This window comes from Ascidia mentula, chromosome 8 (genome assembly GCF_947561715.1).
Source record: "Ascidia mentula chromosome 8, kaAscMent1.1, whole genome shotgun sequence".
NCBI lineage: Eukaryota > Metazoa > Chordata > Ascidiacea > Phlebobranchia > Ascidiidae > Ascidia > Ascidia mentula.
Window position 1 is genome coordinate 3191725 of NC_138573.1, and position 20857 is coordinate 3212581.

At 39.4% G+C, this 20857-nt stretch overlaps 4 protein-coding genes across 5 annotated transcripts; 2 read left to right on the plus strand and 2 right to left on the minus strand.

Moving 5' to 3' along the window:
- The first annotated feature begins 96 nt into the window (after nucleotides 1–96).
- Nucleotides 97–2256, plus strand: LOC145911185 (histone PARylation factor 1-like). Its single transcript, XM_082998444.1, has 6 exons — nucleotides 97–289; nucleotides 580–865; nucleotides 954–1050; nucleotides 1116–1257; nucleotides 1372–1543; nucleotides 1726–2256. The coding sequence occupies exons 1-6, from the start codon at nucleotides 103–105 to the stop codon at nucleotides 1850–1852; spliced, it is 1011 nt and encodes a 336-aa protein (XP_082854570.1). The 5' UTR covers nucleotides 97–102; the 3' UTR covers nucleotides 1853–2256.
- Nucleotide 2257: 1 nt separating this feature from the next.
- LOC145911184 (uncharacterized) lies at nucleotides 2258–6917 on the minus strand. Its single transcript, XM_082998443.1, has 6 exons — nucleotides 6109–6917; nucleotides 5143–5289; nucleotides 3939–4057; nucleotides 3449–3568; nucleotides 2670–2782; nucleotides 2258–2392 (listed from the first exon to the last, which is right to left on the minus strand). The coding sequence occupies exons 1-6, from the start codon at nucleotides 6726–6728 to the stop codon at nucleotides 2321–2323; spliced, it is 1191 nt and encodes a 396-aa protein (XP_082854569.1). The 5' UTR covers nucleotides 6729–6917; the 3' UTR covers nucleotides 2258–2320.
- A 1149-nt stretch (nucleotides 6918–8066) lies between these two features.
- On the minus strand, nucleotides 8067–11081 carry LOC145911502 (uncharacterized). Of its 2 annotated transcripts, none has more exons than XM_082998874.1 (4): nucleotides 10807–11081; nucleotides 10150–10354; nucleotides 9882–10061; nucleotides 8067–9446 (listed from the first exon to the last, which is right to left on the minus strand). In XM_082998874.1, the coding sequence occupies exons 1-4, from the start codon at nucleotides 11005–11007 to the stop codon at nucleotides 8521–8523; spliced, it is 1512 nt and encodes a 503-aa protein (XP_082855000.1). In that variant the 5' UTR covers nucleotides 11008–11081; the 3' UTR covers nucleotides 8067–8520. The 2 variants fall into 2 exon arrangements, with proteins under 2 accessions (XP_082855000.1, XP_082854999.1); XM_082998873.1 differs by having other exon boundaries at nucleotides 8068–9446; nucleotides 10702–11081.
- A 1483-nt stretch (nucleotides 11082–12564) lies between these two features.
- Nucleotides 12565–20635, plus strand: LOC145911161 (uncharacterized). The gene is made up of 11 exons (XM_082998413.1): nucleotides 12565–12734; nucleotides 13156–13265; nucleotides 13562–13691; nucleotides 14201–14365; nucleotides 14542–14628; nucleotides 15323–15533; nucleotides 16193–16333; nucleotides 17324–17378; nucleotides 18061–18960; nucleotides 19509–19769; nucleotides 20278–20635. The coding sequence occupies exons 1-11, from the start codon at nucleotides 12641–12643 to the stop codon at nucleotides 20440–20442; spliced, it is 2319 nt and encodes a 772-aa protein (XP_082854539.1). The 5' UTR covers nucleotides 12565–12640; the 3' UTR covers nucleotides 20443–20635.
- The last annotated feature ends 222 nt before the right edge of the window (nucleotides 20636–20857 follow it).

Here is a 20857-nt window from a genome sequence, read left to right on the forward strand (position 1 = left end):
GTTTTTGCTTCACGCTCATCCAGTGAAACAATTTTGCGCGCATTTCAAAGTCCCTTTAGGGGCTTTTTGTTCTTTCCTTGCAAACAAACAAACCAGTGGAAAATGCCTGCCAAACGCAAAGCAAATGCTTCTTCATCTGCAACAAAATTAAAAACAGCAGCTGCTCAATCCAAGAAGGCGCGAATTTCAACGGGCTCTGAAAAAAGCTACCTGGAAAAGTTGTATGGAATGCCAATGTCAGATGAACTGTTTATGGCAAATGAGTTTTTCTCAACAAAATCAAATCAAGGTGAACTAACTAAACTCTACACTTTTTGGTGCATAAACTTCTCCGTAAAGCAAATATGGAAATACTTCTTAAATAATGACTTTTGGTACCACCCCTTGGCCTTGCATAATGAAAATAATCCACCTTTTTTTATCAAAATTGTAAAACAAACACACTGTCTTGGTAAGGGAGGTACATACAGGTGTATGTATTTACAACATTTTCAACAATGGCAACATCACAATATCTTATAGCACTGTGATTTCTAATATGACTTTTACAATTTTTAACAATAAGTTTTTTTTGTGCAGATTTCCTGTACACACTAAAGCTGAAACTTGTTGGACCTTTCCATTACTTGGCAGAGAAAAAGACCAATTCAAACCATGATCCATCATTTTATCACATGCAGTGGAGATACTTTTACGATGTGCCTGAATTTCTAACTGTTATTGTTTCAACTGAGAAGGACAATCTATTCCACGTCGGATATCTGAGAGATGAGCCAACTGATGTTGATTCAGCAGTGGTTGTATCCAACTCTGGAAAAACTGCAAAATACACTGTGCTCGGAGACAACATTTTGGCTGCAATCAGGTTTGTTTCACTTATATGTAAATTTAGTCTGTGGAAATGGCTCTAAACTTTCTTAAAGAAAAACGTTTGATTTAAATTTTGTTGATAGTTCAATAGCAGCTGATGTTGCCAAAGCAAGCAAAAACCGAACAGAAAAGAAGAAACTTACAGATTTTCTCGAGGAACTACAAAAGTTTGCTAAAAAAGTATGACTGTAGTGCTTTAGGCAGAAGCCAAACTAAAGCCTAAATGGTATTGTTTTATTTGTTAGTATGATTTGGACCTTTCGGGAAAGAGCAGTAAAGTGAAACAAAGAGAAAGAAAATTTGTAGCAAAAACGTTCCATGGCGCAGGAATCATTGTCCCTCTCTCCGCAGATGGTATTGGCTACAGACCACTACATCACACAGATGGTAAGAAATCACAACATTTAGTTTCATCTGATGTTACTTGTGGTGCTACAAGTTATGCAAATTTAACACATAATGAACTAAAAAAAATCCACATTGTTATATTTTGCTCTACAGCACAGTTGAAGAAATTGCTTCAAAAGATTGTTGACGCCAAAAATGATAATGACAGGATTACAGCATTTGATCCAATTCAAGAAATGGTCAACTTTATACAGTTTGCCAATGATGAATGTGATTATGGTATGGGTCTGGAACTTGGAATCGATCTTTTCTGCAATGGATCAAAGTAAGTTGCTGATGTATTGCTTCAAGATGAGTAAAAAATAACTTTCATTTTTTGATGATATTTTGGTTGCCTGATATTAATGATAAGATTTATCTTTTGAACAGTTTTTACCCAATTTTGAATGTATTTGTATTATTTGTGTCAAAATCTGTGTAGGTTAAAGATTACGTTAACTTACACAGGTACTTCCACAAGATGTCCAAACTTCTTCTCACTGTTGCCTACCAGCTGCTGAAGAGGGATTTGTATGGAACAATATGCGAAAAACACTTGGCTGACAGAAGGGAAAAAGATGTTGAAAGAATATGACTTCTGACAGTAGGTGCAACACAAGCTTGCCACTTTGCACTGACCACTATGTGGGCAATGTTGCTGGGAACTTTTAAACAGAGTGGGCATTTTTTCTGAAACACACTGGTATAAGTTCCATTCAAGTTGTGATGTGCTTTACGTAGAAAAACCATTTTGGAATTGCTGTTCTCAATTTCTATTTTTCTAGACTGTCTTTTTTTTCTGTATAGTTTCATATTGAGTTGAGCAAAATGTTGTGATATACGAAAATAAGACATCCTTGTTATTTTTAATCTGTCCTGTGCTAAACTTCAATTTGCGGTGTGTTGATTGTTCTTAAGTTTATGAACCGACGTCCAAACCAACAAATGTTTCGAATTTCTTTCATTTATTTCTTTCTCAATCTCTGTCAATAATAAAACGCGGTAAAGACAAAATCACAAGTTTTCGTGCAACACTTTTGGTAATATGGAAACGTGTTGTTCGTTACGACTTGTTGCTTTGCCATGGTGATTGCACTGTATAACTTCTACTCTGCTGGGTGTTTGCAATATCCGACTGAAAGTGAACAACAAGGTTAAATTTGAAAAAATTTTCTATAAATGTTTAAAGTCATAATACGCGACCTCGACAAAAATATTTGAAACGAATCCGCCAATAAAAATGCAATTTGACGACATTTCAGTGAAAGAATTACAAAACAGGTTTTTCCAATATAGGCCAGAGAGCGTTAGTGAGCTGCATGGATTTCGCTCTTACAAAAACAAGTCATGCCGTGAGTGTAATCTTTAGTTCACCAAATTCATTTTCAATGGAAATAGAAAAAAAGTCGTACCTGGCGTTGAGACGCTTGCATGGCAGTCTTCTGCATAAATTCCTTAACGTTGTGGCCATTCGACTTCACGTGTTTCCGCAGAGAACTTGGGTCTGTGTAACTTTTCTCACATCCTGGAAGAACGGCAGCGTTAATGTCTGAATATTTATTGACCAACGAATTCCGGGTCTAGTTGCCATGGTGATTGTGCACTGCCAACGCCAAGGCGGTAAATGGAATTTGATTTGGGATAATGCATGGTTGTCTTTGCAGTTACCATGGTGGTTTGAGACAGTTGCTGCCTTATGTTTGTTTAATCGTCAGGATTGCCCGATGACAAATGGCCTGTTTCACCTCGATGGAGATATGGACCCGGACGAATCACAACGAGATGGCAGTAAATCAAATTTAATTTGGAGACATAAATAGCTCTCATTTTTGTCTTTGATCAAAATAGCGGTTTTAATTAATATGCAACATTGTCCCATGGTAATTTCTGTCAGAACTAGCTTCACGCCACTGTCGGCGATTTATACAGCAAAAAGTCTGCCAACGAGTTCTTTCTGATGTTGATTGGATTCAATTTAATTCTAGTTTAATGATGGATTTATTCTATTTCTCATTCTCATCTTTGAAAAAAAAAATCGAGTTGCCCGAAATTCCATTCTAACAAAATTTGGAAAAGCGAAGAAATTTAGTTGTCCAAACCTGCTACTAAAGTTTTGTCCTAACGAAAAAACTTTCATTTAATTGCTTAAAGTGGCTCCATGCCCTTTAGCTGAAGATTCTTGCATGCTTACCAGGCATTTTACAGGCGTAAGGTTTTCTGATCAAATGAGTTCGCTGGTGTTTAAATCGGTCACTTGAGTTGCTGAACTTTTTGCTGCAACCCTCGTACGAACATTCGAAAGGTCGCTCGCCTGAAACAAGAAAGAAATTAAGCGTAAAACAAACAACTTCGGGGCGATTTTCTGCGACCCTTCAAACAGCTTTAGGCATGCTGTCAAAAGCATAGCGAAAATGTGGTCGATGAAAATGACGTTGCAGTTTACGGTTATCAACATTAGCGATTCATGCCAAATGGAATCAATACTTGTTAATAGATTTTCCAAAACGTCTCACGAAAAATTGTTCTCTCGTTTAAATTATCCCTAAATGCTAATGGAGACCACATACAAAACGGTGCGGGTCTTTAAATATTTTCCGTCAAATATTTTTTTCTCCAGTTAATTTTCCGTTTTCCCGATATTGCCACATCCTCCAGCGAGTACATGCTCAAAAGCCACTGACCTGTGTGTGACCTGTGGTGTATTTTTAGATTCTCCAATCTCGAGAACTTCTTCCCGCACTTGTCGCAAGCGTGAGGTTTCTCGCACGTGTGTATTCTCATGTGAATCTGCATCTTGTATCTGGTAGCCATTAAAACAACTCTAGATTAATTATTGTTCACGGCAGCTGAAATGTTGTAAGAGTTGGTACAGTTTGAATATTAATAGTGATCATGACTTTACATGTTAGGAAATCGCTTGTTTGTTTTTTCGCGGATTAATTGTTCTCCCGGAATTTAAAGCGGTAAATTCTTCTCCCAACGTCCTATCAGGGCCAATTCGAAACATTAAAGCCACTTGGATCAATGAGCATACTTGAAGATGTTTAGAATACAAACATATGTACGCACATTTAATCCATTACTAAGGCCTAAATCTCGTATATGTAGGTCCTAAAAAAATTATACCATTTGACTCGGTATATGAACAATATTCCTTGACCAAAACGAGTAGCACATGGTAATGTTTCAATACAAACAACCCAAAGTTCATCACACGCCCAGTGATAAGTGATGCTAGTCTGTTGCACCTTACAGAAGTCGGGCTGCGTCCTTTTTTATTTGGTCGGCGCTGATGTCGTTTAACCATTGCGGTCAGTATATCCATATCTCCTATGTGCCAATGTAGCCTAGACGGCTCCATATCGCCGAACGAAAAACTAAAGGTCGATTTGAGCGTGAGCATTTGATCTGCGCCCGACGCTAAAATTTACAATTTGGTTGACATTTACCAACGGCAAACACCGGGGGCGTCGGGACGACCCGCTTGGCCTGCCCACGTCATTCGGCCTTACATTCGAAGCGACCCTAGCCTTGGAAAAACAGTACAACGGTCATTTATGTTCAATTCGCAAAAATGCAGCTGGGCTTCAAAAACGCTTCGTCATGCTGTATTATTTTTCCAGCGCTATATGCAGCAAAGCAACGAACTGAAAATGTACATGTATATTTAAATGCGGTATATGTGTGTTTGTATTGCCATCAAGGCTTGCTTCATTACAACTTAGGAAGTCAATTGACACAGGGGTTGTGCATTTGGGAAAAAATAATACTGTCTGCGAACATTACTTCTTTGTTATCAATGCAACCAATTAAATCAGATTGAAATTATATTTTTTTCTTCTTCGGGGTGTTATAAAGATTGCAGTAAAGAAAGTAATTTGGTACCTTGCGTTAAAAGTCCTTCCAAGTCGTGGACACGAATCCCACATGCAGATATAAGCAGAACTATGCTTGCTGCCATCTATATGACAGCTGTTTACATGAGCAACCAAATCCTCTTGGTTGTCGAATCCAGATCCGCAACGAAACCACCTCAAATACAAAACAATTTTAAAGGCTCAAATCCGTTTAATTCGACGTTACATTTTAAGTTGGTTTTTATGGTTTACGCTGCAGATTTTTGCAAGCACAAGAGCAGCACTGGGTGAAATCGGTTTATATAATATTAGATAACGATTTTCGGGTTTCAAATTCAAATTCCCTGAGTTCGCTTATTTGATTTAATGACAGGCCACCCAGAGGCATGTAGTTTAGGCGAAGAACTATTATGTCGACAATAACATTTGTAGTTGTGGGTAGGTTGTCAGCGCATGGGATACACGATGCGTCAGCTACCCCCGTCTGGCTCTGTTGAACGAAGTCTGGTGTTTTTACTGGTTTACAACGCAACGGCGTACATACGGTAGAAGCCTATTTATACATGCACCCTGTGGTTCGATCTGAGGCCAGACTCACGTTTGAACTTCGACAATTTAACTTAAGTGAGGTTTCATGATTTTCCAACCACCAGCGTAAAGTTGTTTATATTTTGTGCGACTGAGCATCCAAAATTGAAAAGTTTGCGAGTCTTCCTTAACTTTCGATATACCCTAAGCAGTTTTGTGAGACAATGGAAATAAGCTGGATGAGTTCAACGATTTTGCGGTTTACGGTATTTTCGTGGTGATTTAATAAAATAAAAAATGGATTGGAAGTTATGGTCATGGTGGGAAAAATCCACAGACGTCATATTTCTATTTCTAGCAACAAAAATATTGTAATGCCTTTGTAGTGAAATGTTTTCTGTACGACGAGGAAGGAGCACTTAGTCGACTCAAACCTCAGCGACAATGGAAAATATTCTCAACTCACCTGCAAGTTAAACTGGGCCGTGTCGCACTTCCGCAACTATCCTTGCAACCGGAAGTGTGCGGTAGTTCCGTTTTCGGGACAACCTGTGACGATACCTCGCCGCAAGAAACGGATGAGAGGTCAGTGCGTAGAGGCTGATAGAACACAGGCCACGCGACTTCAGGGGCCGGATAATGAAATTCTTGCTTCGGTCGCTTCATTGGCAAAATCTTGACGACGTTTCGTGGGGGTGCGGCCAAACATAACGGCTCGTTTGTACCTCGTCTTTCGCGCTTGCGTGTTTCAGACGAACTAGAAGCTGTCGAACGATCCAAGGATATAGAACGGTCTGTCCCTGACGCAGGTTTTATTCTGCTACCGTTTTTTTCCTTTGTTGATTCAAGATCGACTTTTGTCGGTCCATGTTTATCATCATCCGTGTCCATACCAGAGGCTCCGCATTTACATGTGGTAATGGCGCTATCAGTTTGTGTTGCACTTTCCGATGTTTTATTGTCCATCTTGGCTGTATGGGCGTTTGACATTTGGCCTTTGAATGACTGGTATTTCTGTGGAGCTGACAAAAACACCACCACCTCTCTGCCTTTAGTGGACAAGTCCAGCACAGCAAAATCCCCCATAATGCTTTATTTTGGTTTAGAACAAAATTATGTATGTAGGTTTACAGAAGACATAATTGATCACCAACCTGTTTTCAATAACAAAAACACACGTTTAAAAACATGTATCGGCACTTTTGCTAGTATCAGGTAAAGAGTATAGGCTGCACTTTGCGTGAGCAGAGATCAACGCACTAAACTGAAATATACCTTTGTCTCTAACGGTTTGTCTGTGTTGACCTTGCTTAACTCTGTCCTAAAACGTTTCGTTCGTGCTCTCCTGAAGCAAATAGTGGTCGAAGTTTCCAGAAAATGGCTTCCACAGCCTGAAAGACTGGTTGCACTGAAAGACACCCCCCTCCGCTATTGCGCCGTGGGAGAGATCGCGCCGGCCGTTTGCTGACGCACAATGCTCACATAATCCACCTCCCGCAGCGCAAACTAAATGCCTCACGCCGCGCCGTTCGCTTTTTGTTTGTCAAAGCGAGGGCGATGCGCGGTCGCGTTATATGATAGCGGTGAAAGCGCGTGTAGCACTAGACAAGGCGGACACCCTGTGGGGCCCGATAAGCGTCTGCTCTTGGTTCCGCATGCGACAGAGATTGAGTGTTCTGGTGTTATTGGCTTATTAACCTCCCACGTTGACATCAACAGTACCTAGGGTTGCTGCTGGTGTGCGTGGTGCGAATTAGAACTGGAATTCGGCGTGTGCCGCAAAACATTGCTCAAAGTAATGAAAAAAAATTATAGGAGCACTTTTCGGTTGGGGAAGAATTCGGAATGGATTTGTGATTCACGGACGGAAGTGTGTGTTTGGCAAAAAATTAAATGAAACAATTGTCGTTTGAAAATTGTGGACCGCACATGAGTCACATTCTTTTTTACGGTGTTGGTCAACCCCCAATGTTTCTTAATCGAGGTCGAATCTGAATAATTTAAGGGTACGTGTCACTAAATCGGATGAAAATTTCATTTACAGTTTAAAAACAGCATGCTCTGTTTTTGGGCGTGGCCTTCATCCGAGCACCAGCTTTATTCCAAACCCACTTGTACAAATCCTTGTATTTTTTTGTGGTGGTGTAGTAAACTAGCTGACATACGCGTGCAAAACTATACTACTTTCGCCATTTTGTCAGCGACCTGTTACATACGCAGTCGTCGCTTTTATGCATATATAAACATACCCATTTCGCTCTTGATTCTCGGCGAAAAAAAAACAAAAAATAAAATGCAAGAGCAAAATAGAACTTGTTTTATTTTATCCATTGTTCGGTTTTCAGATAATTCAGCAGCATTGACGTAGTCAGGGAACAGCCAATGGGACAACTGCCCATCCAAATATCTATGTCAACGTTTCCCAACGTGGGTTGCATGAGCTTGGCTGGTTTTTAGCAGAAACATCTAAATTAGTCTGTTGAGGTTTTAGGCAACAGTCGAGCCCGATAACACAAGGAAATAATATTAACCAATTGTTGTGAGGTTTTAAAACTTTAACAACCACAATTTAAGAGTAAAACGTATTTACTACACGTTGCTGATGTATTTGGGGTTCCTTGTAAACTTTAATATCGTTATCAGTGTTCCGCAGCAAAAAAATTTAGGGAACACTGATTTTAAGGTAGTTTGGATTTTTCCACACGTCAAATTTCTGGCTAATTTTTTTATTTACAGAGTTTGCCATTAGTCCGGCATAGTCGTTTTCTGCTTCGTGAGATGATATTTCAGACCAACAGCTTGTACTCGCCCAAACTGATAACATAATAACACGAAGTAACAAACAACTGACGTGCACGGCAGATGAAAAAAATTTACATCAATTTTCTGTGTCCAAGCATGCCAAAGAGGCGCAAAGTTTCGCAATTTTATCCCAAAGCTCATCAGCGCATTCGAATCTCCTCTCGGACAAAATCTGGAAATCCCCAGCGCTTTTGATCATTTGCTTGCAAACCGCATAAGAAAGATCTTTGGTTGGAACTTGCTGTTCCTCGTCCACCTCCAATACAACGCCAAGTTCGATATCCCGTTTTAACACTACGCGTTTAGTAGGCAACAAGTACACCTTGTCGTGGTCCGTTAAAAGGTCCATGAACGCGCGGGATTCTTGTAGGATTGGCATTATGGGTGCGCCCTCCTCCACCAACGATCCAACGAACACCAACTGCTTGCAACTGCTCACTACGCAGACAGCATGCTTAGTGATGGTTTCATATTCTGAGGTGGGGTCGTATATCCAGCTTGAAGAATCATTGGACTTGGCGACCACCTTGGAAACGGCAACGTAGCCTACGTAATAGCACTGATGTTGGTCAACTACATCAGAAACCGAAGCTTTTAGCACTTCCAATTTTTGTGCGTTGTGTTTTTCCATTGCAAGCGACATGGCTTTTATCCAGGATAAGTAGATCTTGCAAACTTCTTCAACTGGAATGGAGTAAACAATTGACAAAAGTCTATCTGGAATGTTAAGTTTGAGTTTTGTAAGTGTTAAAAGTAATTGGGTAATTGGTCTCAACATAGTATGAAAGTTCTGTTTTAAATATGGTTCTGAGATGGTAATAACATAAGTGAAGGCCTGGTAGGTCATAATTCCAGTCAACTTTTCAGTCAATTCATGAGTGTTTTCGATATCTTCCTTGTCCACAGGCGCCATTGAATATTCTTCCTTGAACGTTTGGTACTCTTGAGTGAGAGTATTAACTTCCAGTTTTAGTTGAGTGTTGATAACCACTGGGTTTTCACCTGAAGAAAATGGCAGAACTTAATTAATAATACTGCCAAAAGATAAACAAATACAAGCATATTTATGTATGTGTCAAAGGCAACCAAACAAATGCTTCTACTTGTACAGCCTTTATTTTCATTGATACTGCTATATGACAAGGCACCAACTGCAAAAGCCCTTTCCTGTGCAATCTTAGCTCTTGTATTTAGATAATTAGGTTCAAGGCATAGCAGCCACAGCATTTTATTTGCAATGCTTTGACGAGTGATGCCAGTAAGGCTGTATTTTTTCCTTATCATCATTATTTATAATTTTTTTTTTAATTTTGACTTCCTACAATGTGTAGATTGTAGGAAATTTTTAGGATTGTAGGAATTTTCTTTGACAATTTAAAGTTTCGGATGGACTTATCTGCACAAACTAGAAAATGATGAATAATCCAAAAACATTACTTGATTCCAAGATGAACTTGTCTCCACTTCTCGGAGGCAAAATAATCACATTTTCATCAAAGAGGGGATTGGTATTTGGATTAGGGACTGTGTCTCTAGGCATTGTCTTGTGCCGCTTGCATGACAAGTTAATGGTGGGAATAGCTTCTGGCTTTAATGCAGTCGTCAATACCTCGGTGTCTAAAAAATATTAATGCAAAATATGTCAATTTGCGCAGCCTCATCTCATTTTAACGACCCAATGTTTTCTTTTCCAAACCCTACTCACCACCAATCTTGCAGGTGTAAAAATCATCATCTGTAAAATGTTTAGGACAGATCACAGATCGTATATAAGGCTTCCAATTCCGATCACGGCACACCTGATGGCACTTTTTTATTTGTGTTGTCCACTGCTCATGCAACGGGCCTTCATCTGGGTATTTGTATGGTGCATCAACATTGAAGCAGCCCGGTACACAACAACGTGACATCTGCTTAAACAACGTACGAGCAGTAACAAGAATGTTAGCTCCAAACTAAGAAAATATCAATAACCACAAGAGTCTGTGTTTTTTTTCTAAAACACAGTAAAAAGATATATGGAGCACGAAGAATTACAGCTCATGTTCATACAAATTAATATAACATGCAACAAAAACATGCATATATTCCAGCTGAATCGAGAGAAATGCACACAATAAATAAATTAGTCATCCCCACAGCAACAGACTCCACTCACACAAAAAAATGAAAATATCACAACTAATCAGTTTCAACCAAACATCACTAATGTTTGTTGCTATGACACAAGAAACTTTTTTGATTACATTAAGGGCACCTTTAATATAGGGTCTGGAAACGCATTATTTGGGGCTCCGGCGGGAAAATGAATTGAACAAACTCTTGAGGTCCTATTTGGAAACCATGACACGGTATTGCAAACCTGAATATTTTCAGTCCACCTTTGCCTGGTTTCGCTATCCAACTCTGCACTGGGAAACTTGTAAAGACTAAACGGGGGAGCACAATGGCAACGACCAATGCCGTAGTCGCAACTATGTTTCGGGCAATACTCTCTGAAACTTTGTTTGCGACTACAGTGGCTGTTTTTGCATGCGTCTATACAGCAATAACGAAAACTCATTAATGACAGATGATGAAAATTTGGCGTGCCTGCATTGTTTTGCAGGAATCCAAAACACCGCAGCTTTCAGAGGAATTCACAAACGCAAGGTATTGTGCAATGAAGCGTGGAGACGACGAAAGCCGACATGCCTGTTTTTGCACAGATTTCTATGTTACATAGACTTATATATGAATCGCATATCTCGACTCATTCTGGTGACGTTTGTCGTGGTAGACACTTAAACCAGAGCTTCCCAACCTTTTTCAGTTCGCGACCCACTTTTAATGCAAGTTTTATTGTGCGACCCACAATGAGATTTGACCAGACGAATAAAAAACAATTATAATGCAACAATTTCGTGATCTAATAGGAAAATGTAACATTCAGAAATGCTTCGCGACCCACCTGAAATAGCTTCACTGGTTGGGAAGCACTGACTTAAACCACCTCACGGACGGGCGAAACGGGATTTCCCCGGTTCATCGTGATATGGTTAAAATAGCATTTCAGACATGTTTGTAGGAAATATCATTCTTTCTGAACTAAAGTAGTTATCAAGGCATTGTATAGAGGTATTTCAAAAGCAAGCAAAACATATTCCATCAACGAAACGTTGGTTTCGTTTGTTTTCGGGTTTATCACTGCGGCATATGCCCTTGTCCCCCAAATTATGTATCAAATATACACTGGTGTGATAGTCGAAAATAAATTTTGTAATCCCTTATTTGTCTGAATTTCAGACTCTGAAGTTGCAGCATATTCCCCCCTTCTGGATCTGCCCTGTATGTGGAGCATAGGGCGCTGCACAAAACATAAAAGGTTAGGAACCACTTCTACCTAAATCAGTAATGATGCTAAACAGCCATCAGCTGTGAAAATCATCAACACTGCCGTTTGCGTCAGAACAATCGAGTTTTTTGCTAAAATGTCCATCCTCGACTGATTTTGCCAGGCATATTATCAATACAAAAAGGCTCTTCCTGCTGTATTTGTGAATAAATTTTTGCGTTTGTACTCGTGAAGAGGTTTCCACAAATGCAATAAAAGAGATTGGATGAAAACGCATGTAATTTTAGGAATGTGCTACTACTTCTTTATGTTTTTAAACACCAACGGCCGGCAAAATTTAATTCTGGCGGGGCGAAATTAAGCAAAAAACACTGGATCTTTTATTGCATTACAGATTTTTGTGCATGCGAAACACTACATTTTAAATAAGAAATTAATCTTTTCAACCGACCTAGCTAAATTTATGTTAATATATAAGAACGGACAACTGTGTCATTCGATTGGATTACCTCATCGGGTAAAAAATACCCTTTGTAGTCTTTATACGGTAAATCTGCACAAAAACAATATTATGCGGTTATTGTCGTTACGCTTGATTGTTTCTGGGAGGTGGTGCGCAGATAATCACTGCCACACCGGCGTCCAAGATCAAAGAGAACTTGGTCGTTAATTACTGGTTACTTGTACTTAACATTACCCAAAAGCCTAATGAGAGTTTTTGTAACTATCAAGAATGTTGTTGTAAATTAGTTTATATAGACTAGTTTTTTTGGCTTTTGCAGTATATGTAAGGATATGTTTCTTGATAAAACATTTGTGGATAAGTTGTATACCGATAGCGATTAGTTGACATATGGTATGAATGCTATTGGCAAAGGTTTCATCCTTTAGTATGGATGAACCAGATTCCCAGTTTTTGCCAACATCACTCACATGTATGAGAAGGACAAGCACAGGTAACAAATTGTTGAATAAATGTACTACCTTCTTCGGCTGTGTTCGGTTTCTGAAAAGTATGTCGTTTTTAACAATTTTATTGTAGAAAAATAGATATGGAAAAAATACCATATGTGGAAAGTTTATGTTTTGTGTGGATCTATGTAATGTAAAGTCAGCTTTTTGGTGTTTGTAGGGATGCTCACAAGTTAGAAACATGTGTTTATATTGGGCCAATACCTAAGAAACACCAGCATATCTTTAAGAAAAAACGTTTATGTGACTCATTGGCTCCTGTTTTAGATAAACACAGATAGCTTTGTTGGTGTGCAGTTTTAACTGTGTTGAAAGTACAGGAACCCTATGAAGCAACTTTGATAGTTTCATTGTGTCTCATTATGTTTTGGCAATAATAACACTCTATACATTTTACTGTATCAGGGTCTTTGACAAGAAAGCGAACAAGCACATCCCAATCACACGAATATGCTTCCTGCTCAAACCACAGAGAACATGCCTCACTCCGTGCAAGAAAAACCCCTATAACAGTGGTAGGTGATGTTTGTCCAAAATGTAATTGAACCTATATTGGTTTTGTGTCAATAAAATTTTGGCTATTTAATTTTTTGTTTAATTTACCCCACAAAGCAAACTGCTGTATGTACTTATATTGATTTGCACCACAGTAGTTTTAAGTAGCAAAAAAAATTAAAAGTATATTTCTTTCGTACAAACATGTATATAAATATATATACTGATTTGAAGGTGTTTTTAATTTCTTTAAATACCAAAAAATCTTTGATTTTGATACCAATAAAATGTGTAAACAGTTTCTGTTTAACAACAGGGCGGCAGTTGGGATGACAACAGCGTGGGCCATGGCTCTGTGGCAGCCCGGATGAGAAGAGAAAGAAACAAAGCAGTTCGAAGAACACAATCAAGTGCAACATACACCTACAACCCAGTAGACACACACGGTATTTGCAACAAGCTTGTCAGTAATGCCTTGACTGTGAATTTCTTTTAAAATTGGGCTGGCAAATGCCCGAGACTGTCTGGGGGTGTTGCTGTGTTTACTTACCAAGTAAAATATCCTGTGTGTCGCAAGTGCTGTGTTGGTTGAGTGAACGTTCAACCAATATTTGCTTTTGTCTATAACTGATATATTGTTGTACATGTGACAATAGATGCTCATCGAATTAAGGGGAATATAATAGCCACTAAAAATTATTAACTAGGGTTGCTTAAATTTCTTTAAACCAATCGTAAACAGTGTTTTTGAAAGTGCACATAAGCTTTTTTTTACCATTGCACATGTCAAGGTTATTTCACCTACAAACTACGACGATAGTAGCATGTCAATTAATGACTGCCTCAACTAACTCAGACAAAAATGGGCAGATAAATGCTTTTGGTCATGTAATAAAATAAAAAAATGGCATAATATTTTGTCATCTGACTTCAGTGTATCTTACTCCTTTTAAAGCATGTGTAACAAGCACCCTTAACCTGATCAATACCACCTCGCTATCACCATGGAAACATCATGAACGCCTTCTGTGGGATGATGATGAACTGCATGGTGGTCATGGGAACCAGTCAGCTGCTGCCAAACGCTCCGCTGGAAGTTTGTGCAATATAAGCACTACAAGTGAGTACTTCTATGGCTTCACCAAGTTCTATATAAACACACAAAAGACCGAAACATGGGTTTGCACTTTTTTGAGTGATAATTGTTTTTTAAATCAATGTGAGGCCAATGGCACTTAAATTACAATGGTTAGATTGTGTTGTGCTTATTGCTTTGAATAATGTTTTATATTTTAGTGCCAAGCCATAACTGGGACTCAAGATCTATTCCCGATTATTCAAAGATGAACCATCGCAGTAACTTCAGGCATTCATTTACTTCAGGTACAATTTGAATGCATATTCATATAGCTATATATTTCTAATCAGCATGTATCTTGTCAATCCTTACTATCTATTAAGATTAACCTTTGTCGAACAAACCAACACAGAATGTTATTTGCCCTCCGTCCATTGTTGGTCGCATTTTTATTTCAAAAACTTCACAGATGCGTTTTTTATAATTGGCAGTTTACTTCCCAAACTATCGTGTCATGTAGAGTGTTGCTAGTAGTTACTTAGGTTTTTGTGGTTGTCTATGACTTGCAGCACTTCATGTTGTTGAATTAAGACCTCTTCAGACTTTGCCATGCTAAACATTTTATGCACTATTTAGGTGTATGTACTTGTGTAGTTTATTATCCACAAAATGTACAAATAACAATGTGAGTTTTTAATTCATGTATATTTGTGCAGTTCATGCAAGTTGTATTGTTAGTATTCATGAGCTATTGCCACAACAAAATAATCTATTGTTCATGCATGTAAATACGTCATATTACAAACAACTTTAACATATGAAAGCCTTGGAAAACACTGAAGCACAAAGGTTTGCATGGTGGGCCCACCTTTTTATTGTACACAAAAAATTGGTACACACATGAACAATAAGCCTGAGCATAAAAGGGCAAGGGTACTGATAAGCTTGCCGAGGTACATCAGCAAAATTACACAGTGAATTCTTTTTAATTCTTTTTAGCTAACCATCATTCAAGTCCAACTTCGGGTTGTGCTTCAATCGCAAGTTCAGATCTCGATTCTGCCGACCTGGCTTTTTTCAGCATGAATGATGACTCATCACTTTTCGATGGAGATTCGTTATTTTCTGACACATACGGCGTCATGGACACAGATTCTGGATTTTCCTCCAATATCTTTAACCTTCTTGAGGAAGGAACCATTAGTTGTCGGTGAGTGTTGGATTACTGAAAATGCTGCCTCTTCCTTAATAGTAAACATAATGGCATGTTGAATTGGAAGGTCCTTCTATTTTTACCTTTCCTTGATGTATGATTGGTTGTGTTTTTTTGCAATGTATTGATGTTTATGAAATGCACAAGTACCACATTGTTTTTGTTTAGGGTGACATTTCATTCTATATATATTTATAAAATTGTACTGAAAGAAAATCGGCTTTTGTTTTTGTTCGTGATGGTCTTTTATAAAGTATTTTGTTTGTACAGTGCTAGACTGCATATAATTGATTATTTAAAAGCTCACAACAAGAGGGCATTTATTACATTTATTGCATTACTATATCACAAAAAAATCACTTATTTCTTAGCAGCTTCAATAAATGATAATGACAAGTAATTTAATGTTTTGTATTCCACAAGCTTTTTCGATTTCCTGTGCTTCTACTACTCGTAAAGTAGATTGTATCACTTTCCACCTCATCTCAATAACCACAGTTTCCCACCTAAAATTGGCAAAACGGGATTGGTAGGAAATCTACAATCCAAACATCTGCAACCTGTTTCGTTTTGTGGTCTCTTCACAATGTTCACATTATACATAAGTGCGCGACATATTGACATACGGGCATGAATTATTCATCACAAATACGCAGGACGCCATTCCTAAATGGAGATTGGCCCGATTCGATCAGCGAGCTCGATTTTGACTGCAGCGAACAACAGAACGATATTTCCAACTGCGACGCCCACTCTGATATTGGGCCAAGTTGCTCTGTTCCCACAGATAGGAACAAGTAAGTACAAGTCGCAACGAGTTCAATGCATTATCGTAAATACTAATACAGACCGCACATCATGCACGCCTAGCCATGAAGCTCACACCCTCAGGAATGAATTTTAAATGTTACTAGCACAACTTTGTGTCCACGCTTCTAGTTCTAGAATACATGTTTCGCGTTTTATTATAGCATCGTCAGTTCTTAAATGCTGCTGGTTAGGTAGATTTCATGTAGTAAAAACAATTTATTGCTGCCTCATGAATGAATTAGAATAAAAAACAACGTTCGTGCAAATCTCGGAATATTGGGATCCCGCAAAAAGCCATCACTACGTTGGAGTTTAAAAAATTTTTGTTGCTTTATATTTTTACGGGAAACAAAGCAGTTTTTCTGCAAGATGCATCAAAACTTTTACAAACAAAAAAATTTTACTTAACATTTTAAAACACATCAATAACAACAATCGTGTCAGTATTAAAACTTCGGACAGTTTTGCAAATGTCCTATGTTCCACAGAGCGCAGTTAGGGACTTGTATTTCTGTTCGTAAATTCTGCAGTTTGATTCGCCACATAATAAGTTGTGCCAAAAACCGCTACGCCCTCACGGATAAATTAAGTTAACTTGACATGCTACGGCAAAACGCAAACCTCCCATTTAAAAAAGTATCAAATCCAGAGATCACTTACGCCCGTTGCCGTGGCAACCGTGCATGTGGTTTTGGCACAGCACAACCATTTCCCGCCACGTCGCCCACGGGAGAGGCATGCCTTCCTCATCCATTGCAAAGACAAACTATACCTTACCTCAGTCAACATATCCAGGATATGGCAGACAATGCCATTAACCGCAAATGACGTATAAAATTTTGTCTTTATTGTGTTTTATCTACAAATAATATACGACGTGTACTATACGTACCTACACAAGTTTACCATAACGGCAAATGGATAAGCCAATAAAGTTTTAAACCCTTCACATTGACATAAATTGCTTGTGTTTGTAGATTGAAGAAACGTCAGGCGCGGCCAAAGTCGAACGTTCTGGAAATCGACGAACAGGTACCACCGTAGAATACCACAATGCAGCATGCCCACGCTGCTCGCGTTGCTGTAGAAATCCATTTAGTAGTTTTGTTTAAAGCTACTCAGAAGTGTGAAATAAAAACATGGCTGTAAAAAAATAACTCTCTCACATGACATGCAATTGTGCAAGGGAGTTGCCATCCCACAAAAAATGTGAGAAAATTTGAAGTCGTTTAAGCAAAACATCCTCAGTGACCTCATGTAAATCTCCAACAGCTTGAGAAACAGTCAGACATGACAGGCCAAGGTAAACGTGACTGGGTATTGGCAGAGCAGATACCTGTATTTTCCAATATGTCGATCTCCTGTGTTTGTGAGAGGTTATCGATCTATTTCGATCGTATTTCACTAACGCACAGTGAAAACCCACTGCCAGGATTTGTGAGCCACCGATTAGGCATGTATGCCTCCTTTATTACTGCTTGTTGACTTGCGTCCAATGTTAAGTGCATCGGATCATAAGTTATCGAATTCTGCCCTTCAAATATGACTAATTTTGTTGACTGAAAACGAACAGTTTTTTTATTGCAGCCGAAATAACATATCAGATAAATCTTAAGACACCTAACTTAAGACAAAGTTTAAAAATAACTACATTCAACTGACGGATATATCGTCCTCCGGGTATATTCGTACCGATCATCCATTTTCGACGCAGAAATCACTTCCCTCCCAGAAGAACGTCACGCAAAACGACGACCAACCAACAGATCCTGACATATACCTGACAAACCCTTGTGGTGTCCTGCGGAAAAACATGACGCAACAACCTCATGATGACGTCATGCGTTACGTCATCGGCCAGGCACAGCGAGAAGTCTGCGATTCAATGTCTGTGCCGCCGGAGGGAAGCGGGCGGTTAAAACTTGATTTAAGTGCTTCGAGTATGGACGTGAGTTTGACACTTAAAAGTGGAGAGTGCGACACTAGGTCCGAGGAACCCGATACTCCGGTCGCGGAGACTAAGATGCTCGTGGCGCCCGACGAGGTACAGCCTCCACAGCTGGGTATTTTACAACACCCGCCTGAAGACGAAGTTTCAGCTCCCATCGGGGCAACGGAAAATAACTCTGTATTGTTGCAGCGCACTTGTCTAGTTCAACAAGTACAACGGTACCAACTACAGCCTCCTCAGTCTGAGGTAAAACCTGTTGTCCTATGCCCCAAAACCCAGCAAGCTGTGTACCACGTACAATCGTTTCAAAACCCCACCCCTAGTCATCCATTGCGAACTGATGCGTCACCGATAGTGCTGCAAAAACAGCAGCAGCTACAGAGGCACAAAGTGCCGAGCGAAGTATTAAACCCAGCGGTAAACGCTTCAAGGCCAACCCTGTATCCCAGTACCGAAAACACCATCAAAAAGTTTGCCTCGACCAATCTGGACGCGCCAGTGCAAGTCCAACTTCACACTGCGTCCGCTCGCCACTCCGTGACGCCATCTTCCCGCGTGCCAATCGTACTGAGCATCAACAACTGGAATGGGATGCCCCAACAAGAGCGCTTGGGATTCATTGAGCAGCTGAGCGAACGGGTTAATAGGACGATGGGTTTGCAGGTAAGTGGCGCTGTTTTTCTTGTCTACGAGCAGGACGTTCTTGAATTCGACGGATAGGTGTAAGTGTCATTTGCAATGTTGCAACTTTTGCTCAATAAGCGATTTAGTTCGACGTGGTGTATGACGTTGACTGGCTTGTCCTTGTTGTACTTGCGCATGACGTGGCAGTTTCAAAAATATGACAATTGGCCTGACGTCCGTCATGCTATGACCTTTTAGGGGTGGTTTTACTGAAAAAACTCTATCGATTTTCAGTGTTTCAAATAAACGTATGCCGGAAACAACGAAAAATAACAGGGTCAGCTTGTCTTCCCATTTACGTCAGATATAATAGTATTAAGTTTACACTTCTAAATTTTAGACAATGTAGTTTTATTTAAATTATTGAAATCAATCGTGCCACACGTTGGTCTGCCACCCGGTAGCCACAAAACATAGAGATGTCACTCAACATTCAGTCGTCGAGCGCCCCTAAATAATAGTAAAGAACCACTGCCTTACATTGACACGTAATCCTAAAGCATTTCAAACCCAACAACTTGATGCAGGAACATCTTGAGATTGTGAACATCATCGGGGCAGGCGACACCAGCAAAGATTCAACCAAACACTCTCCCGTATCTGTATCTATCGACGACATAGACAGCCATAAGTTATCGCGCGTACTCGGGTTTTTGGAGACTCGCAAGACGGACGACTCTCCCACTAAGAGCGAGGAACCACCGAAGCCGCCTGAGACCAACTTAAGGAGGAGCAACAGCGACGGGAACTTACCGAAAACCGTAACTGACGCCCAAAAAGAAAATCGGGTTAGTGGAACATGTCGTGGAAGTTATATTGGGCGGGATTTTATAGAGAAAAAAAACCTGATTCGCGTCATAAAAAAGGAATTCAAAGAAAATGGTGAAATTAATGCAGAAAAATCACGATTCGGTGCCACCACGAACTTCCAAGACAAGATTATCAGCACGGAAATATTGTTGGTATAACTGTTTGAAACGACAAGTGTCGGGTGCGGGTTTAAGAATATTTTCACCCCTGATGTACACACGAGTTAATTCCTTTCTTGAATCTGCGGTTTATGGCATGAAACTCCAAACTTAAAAAAATTTGTTGAAATAATCCGACACTGACTTTTGAAACAAATCGGTGAGAAATTTTTCAAACAAATTTAGGTAAAATTTAGGCAACAAAATATAATCTACATCGGTTTGACTCGAATCTGGCGGCCAATTAAAGATATAAAAAAGTGTAGAAAAAATTTCAAGAGTTAAGCTCGATTGTATAAAAAATCTAACCCCTGGCCTGTTTTCACAGCGTCGACAGCGGCAAGCCCGCAAGTGGGCGAAACTGATGAAGCAGCGGCAGCGCAAAGAAAACCGTCAGCTCATGAAAGAGCACAAGAGTGGACTCTTTGTTAACGAGAAAAAAGTCAAAATCGCCTTCGAACCCGAAGAAGATGTTGACGTCACTGACATATAAGCCTTTCTATTACCCGGGAGTTACCCCTAGTTACTACTGTATTGCGGCTTTTGATGACCATGTGCCATTGTGACAATTCTTTTTTTCCACTGTTACGCTTTTAGTTTGATTGCACTTGCACCCAGCACCAAACCAGTGCGCCCAAAGTTGAAGCTGCTTCTCTTTTGGCTTGACGAATTAAATAAAACAAACACAGTGTTGCAGAAATGTCGATTTCAAAAAACAAACAGGTTTGACGTAGTTTATGTACGTACATTCTGTCCAGATGGATTTCGGTGCAAAGTGTCAACGACAAATGAAATTATAATAGAAATTCAATCTTCGAATTCAGCGCATTAAAGATAATCTGAATAAAATCCTCTTATTCATTTTTCACCAACATTACAAACAGAAAAGAGAGCGATGTTGTCGGTGG